Consider the following 21,922-nt stretch of genomic DNA (forward strand, 5'->3'; position numbering starts at 1 on the left):
CAGCACATTGCAAGGCATCCCAGATATTTTCAATAATGTTCATGTCTGGGAAGTTTGGTGGCCAGCAGAAGTGTTTAAACTCAGAAGTGTGTTCCTAGAGACACTCTATAGCAGTTCTGGATGTGTGGGGTGTCACATTGTCCTGCTGGAATTTCCTAAGTGTGTCGGAATGCACAACGGACATGAATGGATGTAGATGATCAGACAGGATGCTTACGTGCATGTCACCTGTCAGAGTCATATCTAGAAATATCAGGGGTCCCATATCACTCCAACTGCACACACTCCACACCATTACAGAGCCTCCACCAGCTCGAACAGTCCCCTGCTGACATACAGGGTCCATGGCTTCATGAGGTTGTCTCCATATCCATACATATCCATCCGCTCGATACAATTTGAAATGAGACTCGTCCAACTAGGCAACATGTCTCCAGCGATCAATAGTCCAGTGTCTGTGTTGATGGGCCTAGGCGAGGTGTAAAGCTTTGTGTTGTGCAGTCATCATGTGTACACATGTAGGCCTTGGGCTCTGAAAGCCCATAGTGATGATGTTTCATTGAATGGTTCACATGCTGACACTTGGTAATGGCCCAGCACTAAAATCTGGAGCAATTTGTGGAAGGGTTGCACTTCTGTCACATTGAATGACTCTCTTAAGTCATTGTTGGTCTCATTCTTGTAGAATCTTTTCCCAGTTGCAGTGATGTTAGAGATTTGATGTTTTACCAGATTCCTGATATTCATGGTACACTCATGAAATAGTTGTATGGGAAAATCCCCACTTCATCACTACCTCAGAGATGCTGTGTCCCATCGATCATGCACCAATTATAACACCATGTTCTTGATAACCTGTCATTGTAGCAGCAGTAACCAGTTTAACAACTGCATCATACACTTGTCTTATTTAGGCATTGCTGACTTCAGTCTCTGTATGTGAATATGCATGCCTACACCAATTCCTTTGACACTTCATTGTACATCAGTACCGTTGTTGTTGTTGTTGTTGTTGTTGTTGTGGTTTTCAGTCTTCAGTACCATTATCCACATCAATCCCACAAACCACCAGAAATACATCCACTTTGACAGCTTCCACCCATTCAATACCAAGAAGACCCTTCCACACAGCCTAGCCACCAGTGGTTGTCAAATTTGCAGTGACAGGCAGCCTTCTCAAAATATACCAAGGGTCTCACTGAGTCATTCAAAGATTGTAATTACCCTTTCAACCTTGTACAGAAACAGATCTCCCATGCTTTATCTCTCTAGTCTCGCAGCACCTCCCTAATTACCAATGTCCAACCAAGCACAGAGGAGCATTCCCCTCATGACTCAGTGCCACCCAGGAGTGGACCAATGGAATCACATTCTCCACCAGGTTTTGGCTACCTACCATCATACCCTGAAGTGATGAATGTCCTACCCACTATCCTTCCAATCCCTCACACAATGGTATTCCACTGCCCATTGAACCTATACAATTTTCTCGTTCATCTCTACTCAACCTCTGCTCCCTGCCCCTGGCTGATGGCTCATATTCCTGTAATAGATTTGGATCCAAGACATGTCCCATACATCCTGCCTCCATAACCTTCTCTAGTTCAGGCATGAGCATCACCTATCCCATCAAAGACAGGGCTATCTGTGAAACCAGTCATACGATCTACAAGCTAAGCTGCAATCACTGTGCTGCATTCTATGTGGACATGGAAACCAACAAGCTGTCTGTCCGTATGAATGGCCATCAACAAACTGTGGCCAGGAAATCCGGATCACCCAGTTGCTGACCACACTACTCAACACAACAGTCTTCATTTCAATGACTGCTTCAGAGCCTGTTCCATCTGGATCCTTCCTAAATACACCAGCTTTTCTGAATTACACAGATGAGAACTCTCCCTGGAATATATCCTATATTCCCATTAACCTCCTGGGCTCAATCTTCGTTAGTGACTGTCCTTCACCCAGCTATTCCATTTCCTGTTCTCACAGCAGCACTGCACAGCCTTCTACTCCACCAATGTGTCCACAGCCTTTTACTTCTCTCCTTTTCTGCTCTGCACCTAGCTGCTCTTCCCTCTCCCCACCTTGTTGCTCTACGCTCCCACAAGCATACTTCACCCTGTCCCACCCATACCCTGATATTCCTCCCCCTCCCCACCACAGTTTCCTCCTTACACCAACCACCCAGAGTGCTTCTCTTATTTTACACTATTGCTCACAGCCTGGCCTCAGCCAGAGTCAGTAGGTAGTGAGAATTTCAGGTTGATTGTGGAGAAAAATGATTATCAGCGTCTGATAAATTAAAGGTTATATGGGACTGAAGAGATACTACAAAAGACTACTGACAATATCTAACCATCATAATGATGTATAAGATTTGAAAAGAGCATCAATATTGTTAGCACAGACACTGTGCCTATGTGTCACAAAACACTTAATTTGAAAAGGATATGATTTTTACATGGTAGAAAATAAAAATATGAAAGTAAAGGCAGTAATTTCAACTTCATAAAGGAAACACCAACTATAAATTGTCTGTATTTATAAAAAAAATCATTTTACATGTACAAAATATGGCCTTCCAGTGATTTTATATGGTAATTATAATATTGGTAGTGACAAAACAAAGTGTTGCAAAATACTACATGAAGTTTCTTGCTCGTTTACTATTTGCAGTGTAATATATGTGTTACTGATCATACCTGAGGCATCCAGGAGAAGCTCCTTCAAAGGCTGAACAGTTACTCAATAAGTTACGATTTAGGTGCAAGCAAATATCTGCCTGCAGGCACTCAGGAAAACCTTTAAGTACACTGTTCATATCAATTCCATTGGTATATGTCCATGCATGCTGTAAACGAATATTTCTGTGAATTAGTTGACTCATTTATGTTTGGATAAGAGCCTGTTACTAAATTATACAGCACACTGAAATAAAGAAAGATCATCATTGTGCTACACAAACATTTTCATAGTCTACCATAAAGAAGGATGCAATTGCTCTCAATTTCCTATTTCGTGATCTTTTTCATTTTTGAGATTAGGAACATCTTGCAAATGTGCCTAACTGATTAAATTAATGTGGAACACAGTGGCAGTGTCAATTTAAAAGCTTGTTCAGGTGGTACCTTACACTGTACAGTCCAAAACACATTTACATGAGAGAACAACCCATTACATTGTACTATACTTTATCCATAATTACAATTGATTATTATATTATGACAATGATACTTGAAAATAAGTGGAAAAAGATGAATAACTTGTTGTGTGTTTATTCAATTATGGAGTAGTAAGAATAAGGTGAACACTCCAAAAATTTGAGACACAGAAAGGAAGCCACCACACAGGAAGTAAAAGAACTACTAAGAAAATATAAAACCATTGATTTTTTTAAAATATTTATGATGATACAATTAAGGTACATCAACAAATATTTCAAACAATGGTCAACATCAACGTTCTGCTACAAGTAAGACACATGAATATCAGAAGAATAAATTAGAAAATCAATGGAATTGCAAGGTTGCATTTACATTCAGTTACCAAAATTAGTAATGCTTTACAATTAATAAATGTATATGGCAATGGAAAATCTTCTCACTGCTCATCTTCTCCTCCTCACTCTCTTTGATCATCTCCTCCTCCTCACTCTCTATCACCATCTCCTCCTCCTCCTCCTCCTCTTCCTCCTCCTCTCTCTGTAAGCAGCATTTCCTCCTTGCTCTCTCTCTGTTCATTTCTTCCTCCCCCATTTCTATGTCCATTTCCTCAACCCTCCTATCTGTCCTACTGCTCTCTCTGACTCTGAGCATTTTTATGTTAGTGCAAATGAAATTTGACTGGGAACTGTAGTCCCTTAAAATGAAGCAGTAAATTGGTTGGGATTATTAATATATGGGATAAGAGAAATACCATATCCAATTGCTGGATCTGTGAGGATAACAGATTCAGTGACAGTATTCTGTGTAGTTTTAAACTGCAAATGGGTAGTATCACAAAGTTTCAGACAGTTCAGGTTGCATGGTAGTATTCAAATCATAAGATGAAAAGCCATAAATACAGCTCTCATGATTTTTTTAACATACGAGGGTTACCCAGAAAGTAACGTACCACATTTTTTTTCTCAGCCAAAAATAATGCTATGAATGCAAAATGTAACGTATGTATTATTTGAAGTCTCCTGAGTGAGTGCACCAGATTCACATCACTTCCGACAGATAGTGTAGCTGCATGACAGTTTAAAAGTGGTGTCTGTAGGTGCTGTACATTACAAGCAACATGCCATCATTGAATTTCTCACTGCAGAGAAAAAACTGGGGGGAATATTCACAAACACTCGTGCAAAGTCTATGGAGCATCTGCTGTTGACAGAAGTACAGTTAGTTGCCGGACATTGGGGGGTGAGGTCATCAGAAGGCAGTTTGGCGGAGCTCCATGATTTGCAGTAGTCAGGGAGACCATCCATGGCTGTCACACCTGACATGTTGCAGTGAGCTGATGCTGTCATTCATGAGGACAGACCCATTAAGATGTTTTGAGGACAATGAGGAGGTGATTCACAGAGTGAAGTACTAGCTCCATCACCAGGACAAGGATTGGTACTGACAGGGCATACACACCCTTGTTTTATGCTGGAGGAAGGCCACAGAATGGGATGGAGATTATGTGGAAAAATAGGATGTGAAGATGAAACACCATTCTTTCATGTGTGTAATTCTCATTATGTTCAATAAATAATTGTTTTAAAAAATGCAATGCATTACTTTCTGAGCAGCCATCATATGTATATAATTCTGAGTATCAAGCACTAATGTGCTTAATGTTTAGAATTAAAACAAAATAAAAGACCATTGGAGCAGTTTTTTTGTTGCAATAAAATTAATCACCTAAAATAAAAATCTAAAAACAAGTTGAAGAAGCGTTAATTAGAGAGGGGTCATTTTTGTCCCATTTGCAGTTTTATGAGGTTCAATATAGCAGGCAATTCTAGTGTTAAGAAAATTCCAAGATACGTTCATAGAATTACTCAACCTGATAAAAAAAGTAAAATGGTGCCAATTATTCAAAATTCTAGAAAAATTGGGGTAAGCTGTAGAGAAACATGGCCAATACACAGTATGTATATGAACAAAGGAACAATAAGAGTGGAAGACCAAGAAGGAAGTGCTTGTATTAAAAAGGGTGTAAGGCAGTGATGCAGTCTTTTTCCTTCACTATATCAAAGAAACAGTGCCACAAATAAAAGAAATTATCGCAAATGGAATTACAATTCCGGGTCAAAGGATATCAACAATTAGATTCACAGATAACACTGCTGAATCTGAGAAAAATTACAAGACATACTGAATGGAATAAACAACCTACTGATCATAGAATATGGATGAAAGGTAAAACAAAGAAGGACAAAATTATACAGATACACCACCAAGCTTTCGAAATAATGTACTAGTATAATTGAAACTTGGTTTACCCTTAGATATAAGTCATTTTTTGAAAGGTTAAGTTTTACTGCCTCCCCCTCACACCCCCACCCCCCTCCCAACCACTTCGTTACAATGTTCTACTAAAGTGGCAAGAAAAAGGAGAAGTTGTATAATCTTCCCCTTCTTCACCATTTTTTCAATCCAAAAGAAATTTGTGAAGACACATCAAGGCCATTATAGCACTTGTTAAAAAAACCTTTGGACTCAAATATTACAAAAAAAAAATATTTTTGAAAGTTTTCTTAAAACTGAGAAAACTTAATGAAAATTATACTTTCATTAACAACACATGCAAATTTTATATGAGAAATGTATTTTTATTTACAACCTCTATTCAAACAAAACATGACGTGAGCGCACGAACACTGAGAATTGATTTGGTAACAATAGGGTGTTTTTTATGCTCTTTGGGAACATTTTTTGAAACAAATGGTTTCTCAGTTTCATCTTCTGTGAAAATGTTATTGTGAACTTGGATGGCTTTTGTATCTCTTTCTACAATCAATATCTGTATTTGGAAACTTTTCAGTTGCACTTTTCTATCCATTCTCTTTGTTGAGGATTTACAGCTGACAGAAGGTCTCCAGTATCAATAGCTGCAAAAGGCAAGCACTTGATGTTTGTAAAGTAAGAAAAATCACTTTAATATCCTTGTAACTCCCTGGTTTATTTTGTCTCTTCTTCATATTTGTCTGCTTGCATCATAGCTTGCACATAATTACCCAGAAAACATCATAAAATAAGCACAGAGCAACAGTTTCAGGAACTAAGTACTGGACATATTTCTTAAATTTTTTGCTGCAAAATTACTGATAACTTAATAAATTCTGATGACAGAATCCTAACTCATATGAAGTGCTACCCAAAATACTTGAGAATTTAATTACAAAAATCAGAAAACTATACCGGGTGGAGGATGTTCAGGACCCATTATGATTGCTCTTGGATGTCTTCAATTGAATCAAAATGTCACCCTTTCAACATGATTTTCAACTCTGGGAACAGGTAGAAGTTACACGGGGATAGGTCTGGTGAGTAGGGAGGTTGGGGAAGCATTACCATGTTGTTTTTGGCCAGGAATTCCTTCACAACAAGCAACATGTCCATGAGTGCATTGTCATGGTACACCAACCAGTATTACTTTTTCCCCAACTCTGACCATTTGTGCCAAACATTTACCCTCAGTCACCTCAAAACCTTGCAGTAAAACTGCCCAGTGACTGTCTGACCAGGTGAAACAAACCCATATGCACTATTCCCCAAATGAAAAATAAATAAATCAGCATTGGCTTCACATTGCTGTGAACTTGTCAACCTTTTTTTGGCCACAGAGAAGATGGCATTTTCCATTTTGATGATTGCTGCTTTGTTTCAGTGTCCTGAGGTTATGCTGGTTGATGCTGAGAATGTGAGGGACAATCTTCAGTGCAATTTATATCAATTAAATTCATCAACTAGAATTTGTTGACATGTACCACATGACAGCCCAAGTCTGTTACAAACATTGTGGATTGTCTCCCTTCAGTCTTCATGAATCACATCATGTAATTTCATGATCATTTCCAGTTTTGTGCTTGTTGATGGGCAACCCAAATGTTTGTCATCTTCCACACGTTCTCAGCCTTCCTAGTAGTGCTTGAACCACTCAAATATTCTTGCTTGATTCAGTGCACTCTTACTAAATGCCTCTGTCAGCATGCAGTTGGTTTCAGCTGCAGTTCTCTTTAAGTTGAAACAGAATTTGATGCAAATCTATTGCTCCTTCACATTATCCGGTGCACAATTCGCAGAAGGCCTGAAACTTGTCCTGACACACACTACTACACCTCACAACTGCATGAGACAAAGATGTTGCAGTTTTTGCCACAGCAGCACAGGCATGTACTTTGCAACACCAATGGCAGAATGTCATACTGCAACTGGTTTGACTGGTACAATGAAATACTCAGATATTTTAGGTAGCACCTCATATTTACATCGACCCAAGACAAATACACATTCTTCTTAAATAGTTTTTCTTCCTAAGAGATAACTGAATTTTATCTTCAAAGAGGTATATCTTGAATCAATACATCGCCTTTGTCATCCACATAGTATGGTTGATGGTTATTGGCATACAAAGAGATATCCTGTCCTCAGAATGCCACAGACTGACTCAAAATTTTCTCAGTAATCAACCTGTTGTTGATTATGTTTGGAAAGGTGGTAGTCACAAAATCCAGTGGTACGGCAAACATCATCAGGCACTTCAATACTAGCAGTCACCTAAGCCTTCTTATCAAATTTAGTCCAGATATCTCTAAATCTTTCAAAAAGCAACAGGTCTCTAATAGAAGCTCCAAAAACCTAACTAAAATGTGATGATGGCAAGGGATGTACAATAGTTCGCAATACAACATTTATTTTATTTATTTATTTATTTTTTTTACAGGCCCCAATTTAGTCAACCTATCCTAAGCAGGTTGGCCTTTCAAGGAATTGAACCAATCACTTCTTGTCTTGAAACATTATTATTATTATTATTATTATTGTCCATCTATCAGTGTTTCGAATACCTGTGATTGTTGGGAGCAGCTTTCCATCCCAGCCCAACAATAATTCTTGGTAACCATTAACATTAAACTGGGTGTTATTTCTGCATATCTTGTTTCTCCAACTTTTTTCTGAGGCTTTAGAAAGAAGTATGATTCATTGACAGGTGTTCAGTATCATATGCAACAGCTTCTGCAGCAATCTTTAACAAGTAAACCCCAATACCATCACAGATATTGCACCTGTCAATAACTTTAAAAAGACCAGGAGTAAAAAAGTGCAGTGTATCTTGACTTGCTGGATCTGTTGCTCTTGCTATGGTTAGTGCTGTGCCCGAAAAACAACAGATGATGTTTTACTGTTCTCACCAGCATCACCGCTTTCACTGGCTGATATTGCCTCATTTGTTTTTGATGCATCAAACTGATGAGTGGCAAAACATTGTTCGAATTGATCTACATCAAACATGGAGGCAAAACATCCATTTTGGCACTGAGGCATTAAAACTTCTCATTTTCTTCTGTTCATCACCTGTTCCAAAACATCCTTATGACCTACATCAAAGAGATTGACCACCATTTCCACAATATATCTCTTTGCTTTTTTCTTGTCTGCAATTCTAATCAAACATTTTTGTAAGGCTTTCCATAAGTCATAGAGTCTGAATAACTAATCAACTGTTTGGCAGTTCTTCTAGTATGAAGTGCTTTTTTCAACAATATGGAAACTTTTTGAATTACCAATGTTGTGTCTTCCTTTACTGTATGCTATGTGACTCCTAAATTACAAAAGAAAAGGTTCCAAACTTAATGGTTTTGAGGTAGTTTGGCCCCCATATTATGACTCAAAATGTGGCTTATTAGAGAGATGTAAAACAGTAATCTTAATTTGTCTACAGAACTAATGGAAAAAGATGATGCCATTCATTTAAGAAGAAAATGTCACAGAAGTCATAATTAAACCTAACCAATAACATTTTAGAAAATAATGATGCTATGAAATAAATTTATCAAATAATTCTACTTCTACTAATAATAATAATAATAATAATAATAACAACAACAATAATAGGGATCTAGTGACAGTAGTATAAGTTTATCTAACAATATGCATGGAAAATAAAAGAACATAGTTTGGATAGTGAACAATTTTAGTTTTTTTTATATTAGCCCAGTAGTAGCACATCAAAAGCTACTAGAAACAGAGAACTCATGTTACTTAAATTAAGGAAATATTATTAATTTCCATTACAAGTATGTACAAGTGATTGCAAATGAAATAAATAAAAAATTAATAAAAATTCACCTTACAGGAAAAAATTTCAAAACATCATGGTCCTTGTAGGTCTCCTAAAGTTTTGTACAGATTGTTTTCTCATTGGCTGGAACAAGGTAAGGTAGGAGCTGAACTTCTAGAAAATTTAAAAGTAGGGGCCACCCTAATGGTCACTTATGAATAGGTAAGAGTAAGTATGGAGAAAATATCAGTGCTCTAAAACCTCTTCATATGAAAGGAAAACATTTCTCGTTTTGAACATTAGGCTGAACTTCATGAGTATTACAAATGTGATTCTATTTTATGTTGTATGTCCTGGCTTTTAACAAACCTGTGAGTAGATGCATTCACACAATTATGGAGACAGCAAAACATTTCCAGCGAGTGATCACACCGTACTGTTAAATTCTGTGCAGCATTGAGAACCAGGACCCCACATTTCTTCCTCTGGACTTGTAAACCATGCTTTCTGCATTGCAAGGGACAGTTGTTTCTCCTTTTGAGTGGCTAGCAGAAGTGGTATAGTCATTTATTTATTATGACCAATACATGTTCAACAGGGCTTAGTTTGGGAAGCGTGCTGAGGTAAAATTATCAAGTTGTGGGGAGGTTTCCTGCAGATTTCCAGTCTCCATGTTTAACATTTAAAGACAAATTTTATTGGCTGTCTACATTACATATACAGGGTGAGGCAAAATTCATGCACTTGGGCTTCACAGTGCGACTCCTCACATGTCAGCAACAAAAAAATGCCTCTCACAAAATTTCGGCCGGTGAGTACATCCGGCAGAAAAAAGATTTTAAAGAGTGGCAATCTGGTAACACTGTAAGTACATGTATGGTAACTACCTCTGTCAGCAAATGTTAGTCATGCTGTAAAGTTGGTGTAGTGGATAGAGTTTTGGGTTAGCATGCAGAAGGTCGAGAGTTCGACCCTGGGTTGAGGCATGTGTTTTTTTATTTGGCAAATGTAGTCCAGGTGGTATGGTATCTGGCATCTTAACTGTCAACAGCAATTGCAGTGGGTCCTCTAGAAAATATTTGCACTTACATACTACAATTGTAGAAATGGGAGATTCATCAACTTTGAAAGAAGCCCTTTCCATGTTGTGGGTGTGGTGTCACCACCAGACACCACACTTGCTAGGTGGTAGCCTTTAAATCGGCCGTGGTCCGTTAGTATATGTCGGACCTGCCTGTTGCCACTATCAGTGATTGCAGACCGAGCGCCACCACACGGAAGGTCTAAAGAGACTTCCTAGCACTCGCCCCAGTTGTACAGCCGACTTTGCTAGCGATGGTTCACTGACAAATTACGCTCTCATTTGCCAAGACGATAGTTAGCATAGCCTTCAGCTACGTCATTTGCTACAACCTAGCAAGGCACCATTATCAGTTGCTATTGATATTGTTAAGAATGTACAGACAAGAGCTACGTTCAACATTAATGGATTAAAGTTAAGTATTCCACTAGCTACATCCTTTTTTTTGTAAATTTCTTGTCCTGTTCCAGACCTCACGCCAGCCTGTGTGAGCTAAAACGCGTGCCTTTCAGCTTCCTCCAGCCAATCCACAACATTTTGGCGACGAGGCCAATTCGCGTTCGTAACTATACTGCCCTGATTTACTTGTGTAAGGGCTTTGCCACAATCTGCAGATGTACTGTCCGAATTTTATCGCTTACAGAATCAGCAGACGCAGGCCTTACTGGATGCCCTTGGACAGCTCGTCCAGGGTCAACGTGCAATGCAAAACGATGCAGCAGCCGCCGCTCCACCGCTCACGCAGCCACAACACGCAGTTGCACCAACTTTTCGTCCTTTTGATGCTGCATTGGAAAGCTGGAGGGAGTGGTCGTGCCAATTTGGATTCCATCTCGCCGCCTACAGAATTCAAGGTAACGAGCGGCAGCCTTTTCTTTTGTCATCCGTTGGTGTGCACACCTACTGTGTGATAGTCAAATTATTTCCCCGACTCGATGTAGCAACTCTGTCCTACGACGAAATTTTGTCTGCATTAGATGCATATTTCAAAGACTCAGTCAATGTAGTTGCCAAACGGGATACCTTCTTTCGTACAAAACGTACGGCAGGTCAGACTAATAGGGAGTGGGTTGCAACTTTGCAAGGCCTTACTAGGGATTGTGCTTTTGAGTGTCAATGTGGACTCCCTTATTCAGATACTATGGTACGTGATGCAATTGCACAGAACATTTCTGATGTTCATATAAGGGAACAGATTTTGAAACTAGTCAATCTCTCCCTTCAACAAGTGATGGACATATTGGATCGACAGGACACACTTGACTTTGCTCAGGAATCATTTGAAACTTCACCAGCCGTGTGTCACATTAACCGGCCCGCCGGGCACGCTGCAGGGAACAAACAGCCCTTGCGCCCGTCCGCGCAGCTGCCACCAGGCTCTCAGCCACATGTGCCATGCAGGCAAGCAAATGCAGTGCTAAAATCATGCTCGCGGTGTGCTACTAGACATTCACGTGAGAATTGCTCGTCACGCCAGGCTATTTGCTTTTCCTGTAATAAAAAAGGACATGTTCAGAGTGTTTGCCAGAAAAAGCTCAGATCGGACACTCACAACCATTCCAGGCCCTTTGCTTCACGCCGGAATTGGAATCGAACCAAGGATACTCCAGCTCATGAAACTTCGCCCATGGAAATTCATGTAGTTCATTCCACTCCGCCCAGTGCCACTCTATCAGTGACTGTGTTCATCCCACAAATAGTGTTCGTCGACATCGACGGAAATCCCATCATGTCACAAGTGATTTTGTACCAGTGTCAGTACACGTTGCACGAGACAGTCGCTCTTGTCGTCAGCTGGACAATAAACTTTTTGTAGACTTGGACATTAACGGCAAAGTGATAACATTCCAGCTCGATACCAGAGCTGCAGTTTCACTGATCAATCACGACACATACAAACAGCTGGGCACACCTCCGTTGTGTGCCGCAAATGTTAAACTAACTACATATTCAGGTCACGGCCTCCCTGTGTTAGGACAGTGCAGCCTTCTTGCAACATACAAGGGACAAACAAAACTTGTGTCATTGTATGTCCTTCGTTCTTCTTCTGCAGTGAACTTGTTTGGTTTCAATTTGTTTCAGTTGTTTAACTTGTCTATAGTCAATCAGGTCCTATCAGTGAACCAGACTGTGCCTTCGGACAGTGTTTCTCGTCTATGTGAAGAATTTGCAGACATTTTTGCACCGCGCCTTGGTTGCGCTAAGAACTATAAAGCACATTTGGAACTAAAAGTAAACACGCAACTGAAATTCTTCAGAGTGCACAATGTTCCCCACGCATTGCGTTATGAGGTCACAAAAACATTACACGATTTGGAATCACAAGGTGTAATTGAACGTGTGCAGGCTTCTCTCTGGGCATCACCCTTAGTAATTTTGCAAAAATCTTACAGAAAAGTGAGGCTTTGTGTGGACTTCAAGGCAACAGTGAATCCACAACTAGTGACTGCAACTTTTTCTTTACCCCACCCAGAAGATCTTTTTGACAAACTGTGCCCGGGTAAAAATTTTTCGAAGTTGGACCTAGCAGATGCGTACTTGCAAATACTGGTGGACGAAGAATCCCAGCGCGTCTTGGTGGATAACACGCATCTTGGTTTGTATCGATTCAAACGACTGCCATTCGGGCGTACATCCGCCCCTGCATTGTTTCAGCAATATCTACAAACTGTTTGTGCATCGGTCTCTACTGCAGCAAACTATTTGGACGATATTGTGATCTCCGGAAAGACGGAAGAAGAACATTTAGCCAATCTCAGAACATTATTTCAGGTCTTGCGACAAAATGGTCTTCGCTTGCGGAAGGACAAATGTGTGTTTTTTGCTCATGACTTACCCTATGTGAGACATGTACTCAATGCCCAAGGCATACATCCCAGTCCAGAGCACCTCCGTGCCATACAAGACTTGCCTTCACCGCAGAATTTGAAGCAGCTACAGAGTGTGCTGGGAAAAATAAATTACTATAACAAATATGTTCCCCATGCCTCTTCCATTTCAGCTCCGCTTCATCGCTTACACCGTGAAGGTGTTCCGTTCGTCTGGACGACGGAATGCAAATGCGCCTTTCGCCAGTTGAAATCAGCGTTGCTTTCCAATACTTGCCTTATGCCATTCGATCCCCAGAAACCCCTTTTGTTGATGGTGGATGCATCGGATTTCGGGATCGGTGCTGTGCTTGCGCACAAAGATGGATCGCATGATCGCCCTATTGCCTTTGCGTCCAAATTGCTCTCGTCTGCGCAAAGAAATTATTCGCAGAACGAGAAAGAAGCATTGGCTCTCGTATTTGGTGTTACTAAGTTTCATGATTTCTTGTATGGTCGTCACTTTACCATCATCACGGACCACAAATGTTTGACATCGCTTTTTCATCCGACCAAGCCTGTACCTCCACGTACAGTGCAGAAATTCATTCGCTGGTCTATTTTCCTCTCACAGTACCGCTACGATATCTTGTATCAGTCCACTGCTAAGCATGGAAACGCCAATCCGTTGTCCCGTTTGCCTGTTGCTGAGGATAGGGCATTCGATTCCTCCGAACTTGCTTGCATATTCATTGATTCGGAAACCGATGACGTGGTCGACTCGTTTCCGATTGATTTTCGTCGTGTAGCTACAGCTACAGCTGCCGACCCTGTCCTGGCTACCGTTCTGCATTTCGTTGCTACTCAATGGCCCTTGTCAAAGTCACGGATCGGGGATCCGTTGGTTCGCCGGTTTTTTGCTCACAAGGAGAGACTTTTTGTATGACGTGGTGTTTTGCTGTTGCGTTCTGATAATGATCAGTCCAGGGTCATGGTCCCACGTTCGTTACAGTCCTCTGTCTTACGGCTTCTCCACCAAGGACATTGGGGTATAGTGAGAACGAAACAACTTGCTCGTCAGCACTGTACTTGGTTCGGAATCGATGCTGCGATTACGCATATGTGCTCTTCTTGCATGGCGTGTGCCGAACAACAATCCGCACCACCGCGAAAATTCTTTGCATGGCCAAAAGCCACTTCCCCTTGGCAACGCTTACACATCGATTTTGCTGGTCCATTCTGGAATGCTCGATGGTTGGTTGTGGTAGATTCATTCAGTAATTTTCCTCTTGTTGTCCGGATGTCTTCCATGACGTCATCTTCCACCATCCAAGCGTTATCCACTATCTTTTGCATTGAAGGTCTTCCACAGACTATTGTTTCCGACAATGGCCCACAATTCACGTCCGCAGAATTTCAGTCATCCTGGTATTCAACATCTGACGTCCGCACCGTTTTCGCCACCGTCAAACAGTGCCGCTGAACGATTGGTCAGGACTTTCAAGTCACAGATGTTGAAGCTGAAAGAGTCGCATTCTCGGGAGGATGTGTTATTGCTCTTTTTGTCCTCGTATCGCTCTCAGCCCCGAGATGGTCGCTCGCCGGCTGAGTTGCTCCACGGTCGCCCTCATCGAACCTTGATGTCTTTGCTACATCCGCCACATCAGTTTCCTGTGCAGCGGCAGACACCTGCTTTTGCTCCAGGTGACGTTGTCTACTACTGCAACTATCAAGGTTCACGGCGTTGGCTCGAAGGGCGCATTCTTCGCTGCCTCGGCTGCATGATGTATCTGGTTTTGGGGGCCTCTGGTGAGGTGCGTCGGCATCTCAACCAGCTGCGCCTCTGTCGTCACACGGGATCTGCCGCTCCCCGTCTGCTTTCAGCGACGGTGCCGTCCGGTCAGCGCTCTGGGGACCCATCTACTGGCTCGCCTCAGCCCCAGGTGTTACCGACGCTGCCTTCCATTTTGCCCCATGGTGACGCGCCGCCACCATCGCCGCCACCAGTTCTCCCGCTGGCAACGCCCGCAATGGACGCATCGCTGCAACCGCTGGGTGCCTCCCTGGGTCACGCGCCGCCGATCACTTCCCATGACCAGTTGTCCTCTGACATGGAACTCTTGCCCGCTCCGGACCGGTCCTCTCCACGGCGGGCGGAAGCCTTATGCCACAACCGTCCGCCAATTTGCGGGGGAGGAATGTGGTGTCACCGCCAGACACCACACTTGCTAGGTGGTAGCCTTTAAATCGGCCGCGGTCCGTTAGTATATGTCGGACCCGCGTGTCCCCACTATCAGTGATTGCAGACCGAGCGCCGCCACACGGCAGGTCTAGAGAGACTTCCTAGCACTCGCCCCAGTTGTACAGCCGACTTTGCTAGCGATGGTTCACTGACAAATTACGCTCTCATTTGCCGAGACGATAGTTAGTGTAGCCTTCAGCTACGTCATTTGCTACAACTTAGCAAGGCGCCATTATCAGTAGCTATTGATATTGTAAAGAATGTACAGACAAGAGCTACGTTCAACATTAATGGATTAAAGTTAAGTATTCCACCAGCTACATCCTTTTTTTTTCTAAATTCCTTGTCCTGTTCCAGACCTCATGCCAGCCTGCGTGAGCTAAAACGCATGCCTTTCGGCTTCCTACAAACTGCGTGGGTTGGCTCTCCAGCCAATCCACAACAGTGGGCATTAATTTATTTGTACTACATCTTTTATTAGATGTTTTCTTTGTATACTGCTCCAGTGGTCCCATACATTAGTACCAACTGTTATTCTTGCCTCATTCAGGTTCATTACATTTCGTTAGGGCCTTACATTACCTGTAGGATTAGCAACATGCTTTGTGAATAATGTTCAAACTTGGTTACTATTTATGTGTGTTATCTCCATGGACCCACTAATTATGCCTTTCAACAATGAGTCTGATAACCACATTCTGTTTAGTACATATCTCAGTGCATTATTGTTATTCTTCTTCTTATTATTCTATCAATGGGATTGTGGAAACATAACATTTGTTACCATTACGGAAACAGTGTAATTCAAAACCAAACATTTCACAATTAGTGTTGTCGGGATTCATCATGCAGGAGACTATCTGTCAAAGGGATAATGTGTTTTCAGTAGAACAGCACACAGGACTGATGCCATGTTTATACTGTATGTGTTGTCCACCAGACAGGGACTAGTTGTGAGCAGAGTAACACACCCATCACAGACTCCAATGTAGATGAGAACACATATTGAATTTTCTCATTGTAGACATCTGAACCAGTGTGGCATATGTATAGCATACACAAATGATGAGTATGTGTATATGCTTTTGATCCTTGGTGCATATGATAACTGGGCTGGTGTTGTCACTCATGAATATGCTGCTAGATATCATTGTCAACGCCAACCATATGAAAATGCGTTTCGTCGTCTGGAGCTATACCTTCAGGAATCAGGTTCTATCCTTCCACCATCACGTTACAGAGGTCATCCACAGACAGGCCATACTCCAACTACTGAGGAAGCTATTCTGGAGGTCATACACCAAGAACCTCAGTGAAGTGCACGTAGCATAGCAAGACAGCTGTGTGTCTCACAATGCACTGTCTTTAACATCATGCATGAGCATGAGCTGCACCCCCATCATTGTGCTTTCATGCAACACCCGCATCCTGCAGATTGCCATCAGTGGATGCTATCCCGTGAATGGTTCCAACAACAACAGGAAGCCAATGATGACTTTGTGAGTGCCGTAATATGGTCAGATGATGCAGCATTCACTCGTGAAGAAGTCTTCAATATGCAGTGCCCACCATTGGTGTGAGGTTAACCTGCAAGTCACCCATGGCTATGGATATCAATTTCGCTTTGGTATCAACATCTGGGCCGGAATATTGGTGACAGGTGTTTGGGTCCCTACAAGTCGCCTGACTGGTTGACTGCATGAATGTATCACGCACTCCTCTCAGACTATCAGCTTGATGCACTGTGAGATGTTCCATTACATGTTTGACAGAGGATATGGTTCCAACATGATGGTTCACCTCCACATTCTCGAATCAATGTGCGACAGTATTTGGACAGAACATTTCCAGGGAAATGGCTTGGACATAGTGGTCCAGTTGTATGGCCACCATGTTAACCTGACCTAAATCCCCAGGATTTCTTCTTGTGAGGACACCTGAAGGAACATGTGTACTCTACTCCACCAACTAATGTGGATGAATTGGTAGCGTGTGTTCATGCTGCTCTTGTTATTGTGGATGCAGCTTTGCTGCAGAGGGTTCAGAGCTGCACGATGAGGTGGGTTGCACAATGTTTGGATGTGCAAGGAGGTCGCTTTGAGCATCTAATATTCTGAGGACAATGTATTTTACTGTGAAAGTCATGCAGTCATTAATAGGGACATTATTATTGTCACTGGTTGCTAATGAGGGAGATCTGAGCACTCATATTACATGTAGTATAAATGACAAAAACACTACTGGCCATTAAAATTGCTACACTATAAAGATGACATGCTACAGATGCGAAATTTAACCAACAGGAAGAAAATGCTGTGATATGCAAATGATTAGCTTTTCAGAGCATTCACACAAGGTTGGCGCCGGTGGTGACACCTACAACATGCTGACATGACGAAAGTTTCAAACCAATTTCTCATACACAAACAGCAGTTGACCGGCATTGCCTGGTGAAACGTAGTCGTGATGCCTCGTGTAAGAAGGAGAAATGTGTACCATCATGTTTTCAACTTTGATAAAGGTCGGATTGTAGCGTATCACAATTGCGGTTTATCGTATCGCGACATTGCTGCTCACGTTGGTCAAGATCCCATGACTGTTAGCAGAATATTGAATCGGTGGGTTCAGGAGGGTAATACAGAATGCCATGCTGAATCCCAATGGCCTCGTGTCACTAGCAGTTGAGATGACAGGAATCTTATCTGCACTGCCGTAACAGATGTTGCAGCCACATCTCGATCCCTGAGTCAACAGATGGGGACATTTGCAAGACAACAACCATCTGCACGAACAGTTCAATCATGCCTGCAGCAGCATGGACTATCAGCTTGGAGACCATGGCTGTGATTACCCTTGATGCTGCATCACAGACAGGAGTGCTTGCGATGGTGTACTGAACGACGAACCTGGATGCACGAATGGCAAAATGTCATTTTTTCAGATGAATCCAGGTTCTGTTTACAGCATCATGATGGTCGCATCCATGTTTGGCCACATCGCGGTGAACACACATTGGAAGCGTGTATTCATCATCGCCATACTGGCTTATCACCCAGCGTGATGGTATGGGGTGCCATTGATTACACGTCTTGGTCACTTCTTGTTCGAATTGACGGCACTCTGAACAGTGGACGTTACATTTCAGATGTGTTACAACCCATGGCTCTACCCTTCATCCCTGCAAAACACTACATTTCAGCAGGATAATGCACAACCGCATGTTGCAGGTCCTGTACGGCCTTTCTGGATGCAGAAAATGTTCGACTGCTGCCCTGGCCAGCACATTCTCCAGATCTCTCACCAATTGAAAACGTCTCGTCAATGGTGGCTGAGCAACTGGCTCATCACAATATGCCAGTCACTACTCTTTATGAACTATGGTGTCGTGTTGAAGCTGTGTGGGCAGCTGTGCCTCTACACGCCATCCAAGCTCTGTTTGACTCAATGCCCAGGTGTATCAAGGCCGTTATTACGGCCAGAAGTGGCTGTTCTGGGTACTGATTTTTCAGGATCTATGCACACAAACCACGTAAAAATGTAATCACGTGTCAGTTCTAGTATAATATATTTGACCAATGAATACCCGTTTATCATCTGCATTTCTTCTTGGTGTAGCAATTTTAATGGCCAGTAGTGTAGATGTTGTGTTGTTGTACTGCCCTATCACCTTTAGTATCTCAAAATTGATATTGTTTTTGTAGTTATTTGGTCCTATGACAGGCCATTTCTTTCAACTGGCTTTTTGTTATTTGTCTAACCACATATTTCCTACATTCAGCGTTACAAAATGTTGTAAATTTAGGAGACATGTGATCTAATGAACAGTGTATATTACAGTATGAAATGTCAGAATAAAAGTAGCAACTACAAAAAATGCACCCCAACTCAGGATTGAACTCTCAACCTCCTGCATGCTAATCCAAAACTTTATCCACTGCACCAACTGTACAGCACAACTAACATTTGCTGATAGAGGTAGTTACCATGCATGTACTTACAGTGTTGCCAGATTGCCACTCTTTAACATCCTTTTCCTGCTGGATGTACTCAACAGACAAAATTTTGAAAGAGGCATGTTTTTATTCCTGGCATGTGAGAAGCCACGCTGTGAAGCCCGAGTCCATGAATTTTGCTTCACCCTGTATTTCTAATGTTATTACCAGCTTCAGATCCATCAAAACATCTTCATAGCTTAGTATGTCATGACAAGAGTAACCTATCAAATCCTATAATCAATATTTATGCTACATCACCGAACATATTATTCCATGACAAAGCATGTAGATGACACACTCAGCTCTGAAGATAATTTGACTGTAAAAAAAAGCAGTCACAACTATAGAAATATGTGAAATGTAGATGGACAAAAATAAAGATAACTGTCAATTTTTGTAATACAAGGGAAAACAAGGGAAAAACATCTGATGCAGAATTATATATATATATTTTGTATAATGATATTATTAGTTTTTCTTACAATTTCCAATTACTCTTAAATATAAAGTTTTCTTTCCAGAATAAATATTTCCCTCTGGAGTAGAATGTTCACTGTTTTGAAACTACCTGCAGATTAAAAACTGTGTATCTAAACTGGTCTTGAACCTAGATCTTTGTCTTTCAGGTTTGCACATTAATATTTCATGGTCATGGGCTTCATGTTCCCAAACAATGATAGAAATTTTATGAATGACAATGTGCCTGTCACTGAGCCACAGCTGTTCACAAATGGTCTGAAGAACATTTTGGGGAATTTGAGAGAACGGTTTGACCATCAAGATTGCTTGACATGAATCCCCTCAAACATTTATGGACATAATCAAGAGGTCAGTTCATGCACAAAATCCTTAGGCAGCAACACTATCCCAGTTATGGATAGTTATAGAGGCAGCATGACTCAATATTTCTGCAGGGTTCCCAATGACATACTGAGTGCATGCCACGTCAAGTTGCTGCACTATACCATGCAATATGTGGTCCGACATTATATTAGGAGGTATCCCATGGCTTTCGTCACCTCAGTGTGTAACATTCCCAAGACTTTTCACAGCCATGTTTGACAAGAGTTGTGTATTTTTAAGGTATACTAACTGCCAAATACACATATCATATTTCCCAGCAGTCTCTTGGAAAAATTCATGTTAGTATGTGTTGTTCATTCAAAACTTTGGAACTGAGTTGGGTTTATCTTTGACTGCTTTTATGTATTGGAAGAAATGTATCTGCAGTTGCAAATACAGTTAGACTTCAGCTGCACAATGTATTGATGAAACATGAAAACGTATTCTGGACCAGAGCTCAGACGCAGATTTCTGCTTTATGAGAAATCCAGGTTCAAGTTCTGATGTAGTACAAATTTTCACATGTCACCAATAAATTGTACAGCTGAAGTCTAATCATTTTCAAAATTGTAAATATATTTCTTCTGTTTCATACAGCTGTAAATCATAACAGTGCCTGTTCCTTCATACATGGTGATGGACACTCCATTGTACACTGTAAAACAAGACACTGAAAAATAGTTTCATGTATTACATGACAGTTAATACAGATACTGTTTTTCTGGAAAGATCTGTATGTACACAGAACAAATTTTGTGTAACAGTTTATCAATACAAACTTCTTCACCCTACAAAATTCTCTCAAGTGACACCAGTGAAATAAAAAAATTATAGAGTATGATAACATTCATATCTGTGAATCAACATTCCCTCATTGTTTCAATCTTTCATAGTAATCTGTCCTTTCCAACATGCACAACCGCTCTTGGAAATTTAGAACTACTCAAGTGAGACAACCTGGAACACAATTCAAAGCAAACTGAACTCAGTTTTGACAAAGAATGAAATGTAACAGAAGCCAATAATAAAGACTAATGACTGTAAAGGAATATCATACCTGAAAGTATTCTTCCAACCTCTGGCGTAAAGGATTAGGTATCTGGTGAAAACGAATGAATTCTCTCACTCTCAGCATCTGTGTATGATATCTTGCAGTCCCTGAATACAGTCGCTGTATGATTGCAGATACATTTCCAAATATGCTGGCATACATAAGTGCTGAAAATAAAAAAAAAGTATAATGAAAAGATTTAAATGGTACAAAAATAGTTCATCAAAGTAAACAACTATATCATAGGCTTCTTTTATAAGTTTAATTATAAGAAAGGAGAAATTTTTCATCATTTAAAAATTATACCACAGGACCATCCTCTACACACATTGTTCTTGTCAATATTTTGCACAAAATCTGTAGACCATCACCTACAACGCGAATTATTTTCCACACACAATTATCACAGACACACAAACAGAAATATAGAATTTAGAACAATCTATGCACCTTCAATTCTATAAGCTTATTTGCCTGTCAGTATCCTTTCTTTTATCATGCTATGTGTGAGGTTGTCAAACTTTGTAAATGTAAGTAAATGTGCTGTATCTGTGAACAGATATAAACTGCAAATTATTATATGGGCATGTTAAAATTTATATAGCTTTATTTACACTTACCATTTACACTTATGACTTATGT

The 21,922-nt window shown here is 41.0% G+C and overlaps 1 protein-coding gene across 1 annotated transcript in view; it reads right to left on the reverse strand.

Annotated features, from left to right (window-relative positions):
• Positions 1–21,922, reverse strand: part of LOC124721780 (potassium voltage-gated channel subfamily H member 2) — an 887,059-nt gene that overhangs the window by 193,123 nt on the left and 672,014 nt on the right. Inside the window, exons 8-9 of the mRNA XM_047246894.1 lie at positions 21,287–21,447; positions 2,709–2,857 (exon numbers count right to left, since the gene is read on the reverse strand). Coding sequence (XP_047102850.1) covers positions 2,709–2,857; positions 21,287–21,447 — 310 coding nt within the window. The remainder of the gene's footprint in view (positions 1–2,708; positions 2,858–21,286; positions 21,448–21,922) is intronic.

Source organism: Schistocerca piceifrons, chromosome X, assembly GCF_021461385.2.
Source record: "Schistocerca piceifrons isolate TAMUIC-IGC-003096 chromosome X, iqSchPice1.1, whole genome shotgun sequence".
Lineage (NCBI taxonomy): Eukaryota > Metazoa > Arthropoda > Insecta > Orthoptera > Acrididae > Schistocerca > Schistocerca piceifrons.